Source organism: Scylla paramamosain, chromosome 11 (genome assembly GCF_035594125.1).
Source record: "Scylla paramamosain isolate STU-SP2022 chromosome 11, ASM3559412v1, whole genome shotgun sequence".
NCBI classification, from domain to species: Eukaryota; Metazoa; Arthropoda; class Malacostraca; order Decapoda; family Portunidae; genus Scylla; species Scylla paramamosain.
In genome coordinates, this window is record NC_087161.1 from 20,985,909 (window position 1) to 20,998,522 (window position 12,614).

The 12,614-nt window shown below is 46.2% G+C and overlaps 1 protein-coding gene across 1 annotated transcript in view; it reads right to left on the reverse strand.

Moving 5' to 3' along the window:
- Nucleotides 1-12,614, reverse strand: part of LOC135105059 (kinesin-like protein KIF2A) — a 103,581-nt gene that overhangs the window by 32,582 nt on the left and 58,385 nt on the right. Inside the window, 3 exon segments of the mRNA XM_064012996.1 lie at nt 1,857-2,096; nt 4,085-4,162; nt 6,055-6,149. Coding sequence (XP_063869066.1) covers nt 1,857-2,096; nt 4,085-4,162; nt 6,055-6,149 — 413 coding nt within the window.

Below are 12,614 nucleotides of genomic sequence, written 5' to 3' on the forward strand. Positions count from 1 at the left end.
ATATAACCACCAAATGTGACAAGAAGACTGTTCCTCTCACAAATGTAAGCTGTTAACTGAAGTAATCTAACAGTTGCGGCTGGCATTAATTATAAGGTATACAATTCAAAGAATACAAAGGACACACAACATTTCAGTAGTGTGCATATTCATGAGTTGTGAAGAACTCTGCTTGAACTGATCCCAGTACAAGTTGCCAGTAACTTACTAGTAAAGGGAAAAGCCTCTTCCACAATATATGACAACTAATATATATTAACAGATTCCTAAGAGCTGGTTTGAGGTGCTGCCATTTTCTACCTTGTACTTTTGAGGTCCTTCATGGAGCCATCCTTTGTGGGTTCTCTCCCTCACTAAAAAATTTTGGTTGTGACTTTAAAAAACATGTCTTAATTTTTAAGATTGAGCATCATCTCATTGAAAACAACAAGAACAGTCAAGTCTTCACAGCTCAGAAGACTGAATGAAAATAGATTTGCTGTTCATAATAATCATAAATTAAAGATATCTATATCTTGGCCACTAACAAAATTCTGGCATTAAGTGGAGTCCTCCAAGATCCCAGTTTGTTGGACTGTTATGAAAATGAACTGTGGATTCACACCTTACAGCACAACTTTGGTGTTACCACTCCATCACTGTCTGAGAGCCTGCCAGTCACCATGATGCCCTGTGCCATCCAGGAACATCCTCATGAGGTGGCTTTTCATAAACACACAAATATCAGCACATTACCTCCAGGTAAATGAATGACCCAAGTCTGGAACAATTCCAAACTCAAGAGCATGATAAGCAAGCATCCCACAAGAATATCAGTATACACCAATTTGTTCTTGGACAGGCTGAATGTATGGTGAAGGATTTCCTGACTAAGCACAACACCAGTGTAGCCTGGGCATGTGGTGCATGCCAGTGTGGGATGGGATGAACATAACCTGGGTGGTAAATAAAGCAATTGGGATGGCTCAGGCTATTAGGAAGTGCTGCCAGGCTAACAAAGTGGGCCAAGACCAATGCAACAATTACTTGACCTAAAGTAAAATACAATCCTAACTCCAAAATCAATTTAAATTTTTGTTTGTGAAATAGTACTTTATCACTATTTGTATTATTGCTTTATGTTTGAATTCAAAGTTGTTTTCTATAAAGCTTAGCCTCAAAATGGTATTGACATTGAAAGGCATGATTTGATTTGTAATGCCAACATGAGATAACAGCTTTGATGGGTACAGACTTCCTTTCATCAACACAACAAACCACACCCCAGGAGACCCAGGAGAGAGAGAGGGACAGTATCACAGGGACTCATCAGCTGACCTTCAATGTGTCACCATGGAGACCTTTCCAGTTCTAAAAACACTAGACTCCCACTCCACTTGTTCAGGTTCACTCACCTACAGCAAATCCACACTAGACAAATGAAAGGCGGGGGGAAAAAAGCATTGTCCGAAGACTGAATTCACAAAAAAAGAAGAAAAAAGAAAAAAAAAACACAACTTCTAAGTAATTTAAGAAAAGTAACATCACAATCAAGCACAGAAAAGCTGTTATTTTCCTGTAAAAAAAAAAAAAAAGACCCAGTAAGGGTTAGTTAGTAGAACTGACCGCCACACTCAGCTCAAGGTTAGAGTACACAAAGCTTTATCTACTGAAGCACATGCACTTGTGAGGGCAGGGACATGCAGGGCAGGGTCACAGTGGCAGGGATAAGGGAAACAACTTCCCACCTACAGACCACCTCACATGGCCCCTGGGGCTTTTGAGGACTGTGGCCTGGCCTGAGACAGCAGGCAGCAGTAGGGCATTGGGGTAGGGGACAGAGGCTGCAGGCTGGGGGGAGAGGGGGTCTGGCGTACCATGGTGAGTCTGGAGGCAGACTGAGATCGAGCCACCTGATGCCCAGGTGGACGGGGCAAGTGGGATGTGTGGGCAGATGGAGGCCTTTGAGGGTGAAGAGCGGCGGCAGGCACGTTGCTGTGGGTGCGGGAAGACCTCAGGATGCGGCCGGAGCCCCTAACCACTGGCCCCACGGTGAGGCCTGGCACGTAGTCACTCAGATCTGCCTCGGACAAGCTGGACTCTTCATCTTCATCGTCCTGATGGTGCAGGGGAGACTAGCAGGGGAAGGCAGGGTGCAAGAGCCCGACAGCAACACTTAGGACACGGCACTACAGGGGTACCACCTCTCCCTCATCCCATAAACCAGGTATTACAGTGTATAGACAACTACACCTCTAAGTGATTACTGCACTACACTACACCCTGATACAGGAGGGGTGAGTGACACACACACACACACACACACACACACACACACACACACACACACACACACACACACACACACACACACACTAAAACACAAACCCACTTGACACTTTACTCTTCCTTACACACATGCTTCCCTACCATTCAGACATGCACACACATGTACAACACTAGGATACCCTGACAAGTATGACCCAATCAGTAACACCCACCACCATCACCACCGGTGACACTCCGTGCAGGATGCCCAACTGCCTCTCCTTCATCCACCTACCCATCCACTTTTGCCCTCATGCTCACCACTAACACAATTAACTGTATATCCCTCACCCATGCCAGTTTAGCATATTCCTTGGCATATTCACCATCTCTGTTTTTTTGGGAGAGCAAAAAAAAAAAAAAAAAAAAACACCATACATGGAGAGAGAGAGAGAGAGAGAGAGAGAGAGAGAGAGAGAGAGAGAGAGAGAGAGAGAGAGAGAGAGAGAGAGAGAGAGAGAGAGAGAGAGAGAGAGAGAGAGAGAGAGAGAGAGAGAGAGAGAGAGAGAGAGAGAGAGAGAGAGAGAGATGAGAATAGAAGTCTGGGAGTGGTGGTGTGGGAAGGAGGGTTGGGGGGCGATGACAAAGTAACAGAGGCAGCCCAGTTCTACAAGAGGGAGGGGGAAAGGCAAACACGACTACCATGAGGCTTTCAATACTCCCACGTGCCTCCTCCCCCTCGAACTTGTGACAGGCATCCTTTCCTACTCACCCTTGTGACACTTCGCGGGTGTGAGGGAGGGGGGTGAGGGGATGACAAGGGAGATAATCAGGGTAAGGGTGGTTGATCAAAAAGGGCCCCCGCAACGAGGTCATGGGGCACCACGAATGGGGGAGAGGGAGGGCGAGGTTGGGGTAAGAAGATAGATGCTTATGGGGTGGGAAAAAAAGTCAGGAACAGTTCAAAGACCAGACAAATATAAATATATAGCGAAGGAAGTAAAGTAGTGAGAAAATTAGATGGGGGCAAGGAAAGAGGGAACTTGGAGAGTGACAGTGAATGGGGAGGGGATATGGAATGGGGAAAAAAGGACAGGCATATGTGAGAGGGAGGGGGAAGAGGCAGGCAAGAAGTAGGCGAGGGTCAAAGAGGGTAAGGGAGAAATTACGAGCTTGAACACTCACTCACCTATCCACCCACACTATATGTCCTGCAAAGGGGGTAGGCGGGAAGGGACATCTACTCGTACGTAGCACCTTGTTTCATCTTGAGTAAAATGGGGTCTTCAATCCTCTTTACACACACACACACACACACACACACACACACACACACACACACAAAAATCCTTCAAACACCACCTGAATCTAATCCTTTCACTATCCATCACACCAATCCAATTAACTTGCTCCTACTCTCCCTCCATGCCAATCCACGCCACTCCACGGGACTATACAAGGGTGTGCATGCGTGCGTGCGTTGCGTGCGCGTGTTTATCTGAGGTGCTGGAGAATACGTTCTGGGAAAAGGGAGGAGGGGTGAGGGTCTGTATTGGGAAGGTGAGGGGAGACCCAGCAGTGAGAGGTGGTAGTAGTGGTAGTGGAAGGAGGGGTCGGGGGTGGGGCAGTGACAGGTGGGCGTACCTATGCCTTTTCAAACATGCCTTGTAGTGGGAAGTGTGTGGCTTATACGGTGCAACGGTAGTGGAAGGTGGGGGTGAAGGGACAGACGGGGGAAGTAGGGAGGGAAGGGCGAATTGAGACTGGGCGGTGGGGATGGAAGAACAGGGGGAGGGGAGGGAGGAAGGGCAAAGGGGATGGGGGTAGGCTGACTCACCAGCTTGGGCGGGGGCATCACATTCTGGTCCTGAGGCGCGAGGTCAGGGTTGAGGGCGAAGACTGCGTCGAAGTCAATCTGGAAAGAGCGAGTGACCTTTACCACCACTGTCCACTCCACTGAGTCGCTGAACCCAAGCCCGGGTCAGGTCAGGTCAGGTCACGGGGTGAATAATGTCGCGTCACGTGTACGAGTAAAGTTCAACAGCTCAACCGTCGATGTTTGCTTCTCGCTAGTTGTAAAGTGGCTTTCCTCGCCTGACAATCTACCGTATGCTATGCCAATAATAGTTATTCGCACCAATATCCCTTTGATTGCTAATGATACAATGCAGCTTGTCACTTAATTTGAACAACCCTGCATCACGTCCCTGAGGTAAAACAAAAATAGACATTAAAAGGTATGAACTATTCCATCACTCCTCTAAGCTGGCAGTGGTTTGAAATCATACTCTAAAACTTCCACCACAACAACTAAAGTGACTTTGAAGCAATGGCAGTCTACTTACGTCTCTCTCTCTCTCTCTCTCTCTCTCTCTCTCTCTCTCTCTCTCTCTCTCTCTCTCTCTCTCTCTCTCTCTCTCTCTCTCTCAGGATCAAAACACTTATATATACACCGGTTATCAGTTCCTTATTACATCCTCCTACCTTCTCCCTTCTACAAATCCTCTTCACAGCCTAAATAGCCCTCGCATCTCCCATCTACGTATCTAAACTAGTTTCCTTCCCAGCAACCCTAGCCTCCTCTCCTGTCCCTCCCCGCTCTTCCTCCAATACTCAATAACCATACCACTCCGCTCTCTTTTCGCCTTCCCTCTCATTTCCTGTCCCAATCCTCTTTCGCCCTCCTCTCCTTCATCTCCCTTCTTCACGCATCCTTTCTTTCTGTTATCTTTCGCCCCCCCACCGGCTCCCAAGTCTTCGTCAGCTTGTCCATGGTGGTCACGGGGTACTGTGATTGCTTATCTTATGTACTTCACTTTTGTAGAGCTAGTAAATATCGATAAATTGCATCTTTCCGCCCTGACTGATTCCCCCCTCCCCTCTCTAAGGTTTTAAGTCTTCACCGATCCTCCTCTGTACGCCACCGTGCGTTTCATTTAGTCTGAAATTATTGGTCTATCCCCGTCACGATTCCTGCATCCAATGACCCTCTCTCTCTCTCTCTCTCTCTCTCTCTCTCTCTCTCTCTCTCTCTCTCTCTCTCTCTCTCTCTCTCTCTCATTTTTTTTTCCGTACACCCTTTTTTTCTTTTACATCTCTTTCACTTCTACTGTTCTTGCAAATTTTCAGTCACCCCTATTCTTGTATTCTTTCTCTTCCTCTCAATATACCGACCACTCCAGCACTTCCTCCGTCACTCTCTCTTCCTTCATTGATCTATAAATCTCTGCTTCAGCCTCTTTCGTAATGATCCTCTCACCGCCTCTTCTAACGTCTCTCCCATCCAAAGCACAAAGCCCGACACTCCCTCTTCTTAATGCTGTAATGTCACCCCTCTAGTACCACCTCTCCCTCCTCCTCTTGCCAACACTCCCTCTTGGCTCTCCCTTACGATCTCCGGTTCCTTAATGACTGCTGCCTCCCAACATTACCTTTACTTTATTCACTTCCTTTCCCTATTGATCGCAGGTCCCTTCATAGCCTCTTACGATACCAAACTTATTATTCTTTCTCCGCTTTCTAAAACCTCTTTTCACGTGCTTTTCGTCTCTTCTCCTTTCGTTCATAGCGACTACTACTACTACTACTATTATTATTATCATCATCTAAATAGACCATATCCTTCCCTTTCTCTTCGTTATTAACTACTATTCCTCTAACCTCAACACTCACAAATTCCTACCTTACACTAATTTCCCTTGCCTACTTGCCTTCTCTTTCAACAAGCAGTCTAAACCTCCCCTGTCTTCTTACACCTCTTAGAAAACCCTATCCATTCTCTTCCCTTATCCCACACACACTACTTACCTCCTTTCCTTTAGTTTCTCCCTTCTCAAACCATTCGACAGTTACGCTGCGGGCTCCGGGATTGACGGCAGATACTGTGGCGGAGTGGACACGACCTGCGGGGGACAGACACACGCGTCAATACATCAACACCTGTAGCCTATCGCGAGTTGTTTACATTTCTACATACGGTGCACGTGGATCGGGGAGTGTACTGTAGGGAGAGGGTGTTGGGGCAGGGTGTGTAAATAAATAAAGACGGGGGAGTGAAGGAAGGGAGAAAGACGGGGGAGTGAAGGAAAAGGAAGATGGAAAGAGAAGAAGGGAAGAGAAAGGAGGGCTAAGCAAGGCAAGACAAGGCGCGCGCGAAGGGTGGAGACGTGGGGAAGGAAAAGGAAGGTGGAAAGAGAAGGGAAGGGAAAGGAGGGCTAAGCAAGGCAAGACAAGGCGCGCGCGAAGGGTGGAGAGAGAGAGAGAGAGAGAGAGAGAGAGAGAGAGAGAGAGAGAGAGAGAGAGAGAGAGAGAGAGAGAGAGAGAGAGAGAGAGAGAGAGAATTACACTGCAATCAGTAAATAAATATAAAATTAACAAGGATATGATATTATATATATATATATATATATATATATATATATATATATATATATATATATATATATATATATATATATATATATCTCTCTCTCTCTCTCTCTCTCTCTCTCTCTCTACACACGCACACACACAGCAAAAACTGAAGACGATGAGTCTAGAGAGGGGAAATTTAATTACAACGCTTGGAGATGCAGGAAATGGCACACCCAAGAGTTGATGGGAAGACAAGGGGCAGGCGAGGACTGAATATCTCATGCAATGTAACACTTTTCTGGAGAGCTGAGATGGAATGGACGTGGTGGTGGTGGTGGCAGCGGCGCATAGAATTAAATTGCATCAAGTACGTAGATACTGAAACACACACACACACACACACACACACACACACACACACACACACACACACACACCTAACTTCAAAGCCAAACTGGGTTTAAGGAGAGAGAGAGAGAGAGAGAGAGAGAGAGAGAGAGAGAGAGAGAGAGAGAGAGAGAGAGAGAGAGAGAGAGAGAGAGAGAGAGAGAGAGAGAGAGAGAGAGAGAGAGAGAGAGAGAGAGAGAGAGAGGTCACAGTCTGACCTTATCCCACGCAAGGAAGGTGTCCGTGATTGTTTCAGTAATTTACACACCCATGAATGACTACACAGGGTGAGTGAAAAGAAGAGTACACTATCAGGTAAGCAACACCTGGACAACAGCAGTACACCTACATGAACCTACACTTATTCCTCTATTTCATCTTGTTAGGGTCTAGCAAGGTTATGCACTAACCTACACCCCAGCCTGACCTTACGTACACTTTAAGTTACACATGCCTCGCCCCCACCAACACCCACTCAAACACCTACCTAGGCCTGCTACGCCACCACCCTCACTACCACCTACTCAACACTGACAACTCAGATATTTGTTTCCACTTGCATAATCACCACTAGGACGTAAAAAAAGTGTGTGTGTGTGTGTGTGTGTGTGTGTGTGTGTGTGTGTGTGTGTGTGTGTGTGTGTGTGTGTGTGTGTGTGTGTGTGTGTGTGGTGATTGTGTGGGAAGAAAGCTGGAGGAAAACTGTGGATGTTGTTGCAGTCTGTCAGTATTGAACGTGCATGAACGCGCCATAGTCCACTCCTCTTTACCTTGCAGTCGCAGTCTGAGCTACTTGTATAACTTCGTCACTGATTGGTCCGTGGCTCAGTCAGCCTGTCTCTGCTCAACGCAAATGCTAGCCTCTTCACACTACAAGTTTTAGTTATCTTCGCTGGATCTTCCTTATTCTATGTAGTACTTGCTTTCTTGACCATTGAGAATAAGAATGATAGCAAATTACGGAGTGCTAAAAGTGAAGATTTACAAAGAATAATCGACAAATTGTGAGTTAAAGTGGCGGGTATAGAAATTTTTATATCATTTGTTCTCACCGACAAGGACGCTGTCTTAGCGATCGTTGGGTGAGAAAGTGAGGATAACTGTTCTATACTGCTCTTCGCATGGAACTGTCACGATGCTGTAAACAAAAAACAGTGCCGTGATCGAAAGCTCTCTTCTGAAGGTGGTGATGTTTAGATTTTATTTTCTATTACACAGACAGGAAGAATAGTGAGCGACTTTCTATCCAAGACTGTGGGGCAAGACAACAGCGGCGTGGCATCGTGAAGACAAACGTGTCTCACCCGCTCTTCTCTTTCGCCATCTTACACTAAAAAAGCTGCTTGCCATCCCCTCTTTCCGCCCTGTCTATGTAAAATATGTTCCACACTATCATCATCATCAGGAGTCTTTTAACCCCCGCGTAACACCTTCATTAACAGCATCATGACAATGACACGAATAGAACTCAATGAGGTGTACACATTTCCAACACGTGAGAAACTCGCATTATTTCCATCATTCTTTGTCAACTTCAACTTTGTTTCAACCCATTCGTAATTTACTATGATTCTCCAAGTATTGCATAAAATAATGGAGATCCAGCAAAGACAAAACCTATAGTGTTGAGAGACCAGCGTCTGCAGCCCCGGACCAACAAATGACGAGGTTACAAAAGCCACTGTCCAATCAGCGAAAGTGATACAAAACTAGCCTGGGCTCTAGTTAAAAGCTAAGAACACACACACACACACACACACACACACACACACACACACACACACACACACACACACACACACACAGGGGCAACATCAATCTATACACCAAGCTGTTTTCTTCAGGAGGGCAATGAAAGGTCACGTAATAAAAATTCCATTGGTGTGCAAGGAGCAAGGTTGTGAAAGAGAGAGAGAGAGAGAGAGAGAGAGAGAGAGAGAGAGAGAGAGAGAGAGAGAGAGAGAGAGAGAGAGAGAGAGAGAGAGAGAGAGAGAGAGAGAGAGAGAGAGAGAGAGAGAGAGACGTAACAGCACCTATTAGACGTGCACATCAATCAGTGTGGACAACAAGGTGAACAAACAATACGTGACACTTGTTATGTGCAGCAAGCCTGACGACACACCGGCGGGGCGCGAGTCACTGCCACGCCCTGGTATGATGAAGGGAACAGGGTGGACAGGCGACCAGTTTAAAATATGTAAATTTTACTGATAACACTGAACCAGAGAGAGAGAGAGAGAGAGAGAGAGAGAGAGAGAGAGAGAGAGAGAGAGAGAGAGAGAGAGAGAGAGAGAGAGAGAGAGAGAGAGAGAGAGAGAGAGAGAGAGAGAGAGAGAGAGAGAGAGAGAGAGAGGCCATTCCCATCCATTTCCTCCTCCACGTGGGACAAGGTTGGCATGCTAATTTGGTAATGCCTCCTGCCCCATCACAAAGCTCACCCTCCACCCCCGCACACCTTCACTGCCATATGTGGCCGACCTGACCCCAGCCTCCCCCTCCTTCCCCCACCATGCAGTGCTGTCACCACCACGACAGACCGACTTTTCCCCGCATTTTTCCTCTCCATAGCTATAACATTAATGGAGTTATCACTTACTACACCACCGCCCGGTATCATCACTAATCTTATGTCTCAACTCCCTTCCTTCGAGTCCTTGTATCTGTCTAGGTCTTCCGCCGCCACCACGCAGTATCCCCCTCAACACAGCTCACTACCACAGTAATTGTGCAATGCCCTCACGCCATCACCACCGCCAATACACGTCTCTTCACTCCTCAATTCCTCACCACCACCATCATTGCTATTGTTATATTTTGGTCTTCATTTCTATTTTCACCACCATGTCACACACACTCACACACACACACACACACACACACACACACACACACACACAACGAACTTTGCAACCCAATAAATTCAGGTAAATAAATATAAATAAGCAAATGCAAGCACGCATGCACACCACACCACACACAAAGACACAGACACACTCCAACACCACTATCACCATCACTCCCTTCACCACCACTACTACTAGTACTGCATTACTACCTTCACTCATTACTACAACACTACTAACTTCACTTTGCCACTTCCAGCGCTACAACTCTTCTCCCTCTAACTCCCGCTTTGTTCTCCTGACCTACATTACCTGTCCCGCCCATCTTCCCCCCCACAGGATAATAACTCCCTCACCCCCTCACCTACTGACCTCCCCGTGACAGGTAAACAAAAGCCTCGCCGCAAAACTGGAGTCCAGGAATTGCAACACGAACAGCCTCGACTGGCAATAATTAAATGCACAACGACCCAACAAAACATTTCTAATTGTGAAACCGAGTGACGGTGATATGGTGCTGGTTAGTGTTGCTTCTGCTGCTGCTGTTGTTGCTGTTGTTGTTGTTGTTACAGTTGATGGAAATTTAAGCTGTGGTAGAAAGGTGGTGGTTCTTGGTGTTCGTGTTGTTATTTTCGTTGTTAGTGGTGGTAGTGGCGGGATTATTATCATTATTATTATCATGGTGATAATAATAGCGGCAGTAGCAGCACCAGCGTCATAATAATAATAATAATAATAATAATAATAATAATAATAATAATAATAATAATAATAATAATAATAATAATAATAAATAAATAAATAAATAATAATATAATAAAACAGCAACTTAAAAAAAAAGAAAAAAAAAGAAAAAGAAAAAAGCAATACGAATACCACAACCACCACCGTAAACACCAACAAAACAAAACGGAAAAGGAAACAGAAGGGAAACACAAGCAATGAGTGAGTGAGCAAGCAAGCAAGCAACCAAGCAAGCGAACCAGCAAGTCAGCAAGCAAGATGAGAAGACTTCCCCCATGCCCTTTCCTCCTTCCCTGCCCTTCCCCCGAGCACACAACGCGAGCCATCCGATGATATCGCAAACTACCTGGGCAAGGGACAATACCTTTAATTAAGACGGTGCCACCACGGCCGAGACTGGAAGGCGGAGAGAGGGAGAGACGCCGATAAGGGAGGGAGAAAAGGGAATGGGAGGAAAGGATGCGATGGACTGGGTGAGGGAGCTGGGAAAGAGAAGATAAGGAGGAGGAGGAGGAGGAGGAGGAGGAGGAGGAGTAGTAGTTAAATGTCAGGTTAAGGATATCCGAAAATAACCTTCATTGATTTTTTGCTGAGAGAGAGAGAGAGAGAGAGAGAGAGAGAGAGAGAGAGAGAGAGAGAGAGAGAGAGAGAGAGAGAGAGAGAGAGAGAGAGAGAGAGAGAGAGAGAGAGAGAGAGAGAGAGAGAGAGAGAGAGAGAGAGAGAGAGAGAGAGAGAGAGAGAGAGAGAGAGAGAGAGATTCACTTTCAAATCTGATCTGACATAAAACAAGTTTTTTTTCCCATTCAGGATTCAAAATCGAGCAGTTTCCTCAAGTATGTGCGCGATTAACGAACGAACGAACGAACGCTCGCTCGCGCGCGCGAGCACACGCACGCACACAATAATGGTATTAGTCAGTTTTCGTAAGTCTCTCTGCCTCTGCTTCACACTAATTGTATACATATCTATTTTTCTCAGTTTTCCGCATTTGCTTTATTTTGCTACGTGACACACACACACACACACACACACACACACACACACACACACACACACACACACGGACCCGCGTGGCAGAAGGGCCAAGTCTCGCCCAATACCCTCCTCTCCTCCGTTATTGGCTTGTTCGTCTTCCTCTGTTTTATATCCTGCTTATCTTTCCGCTGCCTCATCCTTGTCAGCCCCACACACTTCCATATCATCCCCCCTCTCTCTCTCTCTCTCTCTCTCTCTCTCTCTCTCTCTCTCTCTCTCTCTCTCTCTCTCTCTCTCTCTCTCTCCCCGCTTGATACATAACCATTACTATTTTTAATGTTAATTATTCTGTTATTTCAATTGTATCGTTTTTTTTCTTTCTCTGTTATTTTATAATTTTCATCATCACCATCATCATCATCATTAATACCACCACCACTCAGCAGCTCCCTTCCTCACCACAACCACAACAATCACCCCCCTCTCCATCACGGTCAGCTGGCCAAGAAGACACCACACCTTACCGTGCAGCTGCTGGCCCCTCACTGCCTTCACCAATACCACCAAAACACGAGGCAGTTTGCACATCCCAAGCTGACCCCAAAAAGGATCCTTCAACCCCCGCCCTTCATCCTCCAGTCTTTTAAACCACACCACCACCACCACCACCACCACCACTCACTGTGCTTACAAGGCCCTTAAATTAACCAAGCCACGCCTTCACCTACTTGTACAGTACCTATCACACTACACCACGCCTAGTAATACCCATTCCTCCATCCCTTTCTTTTTAATTCTCTCCAACATCACACAGCCCACACCCTCTCCCGTAGACTACAGTAATTAAAGCCACCTACACATTTTAGTCTTACCTCATACTTTTTTTTCCCCTTCCAGCCTTACCTAACCTATATTTTTCTTCGTGATGGAGTAATGCTGTTATATTCTCTCTCTCTCTCTCTCTCTCTCTCTCTCTCTCTCTCTCTCTCTCTCTCTCTCTCTCTCTGTGTGTGTGTGTGTGTGTGTGTGTGTGTGTGTGTGTGTGTGTGTGTGTGTGTGTGTGTG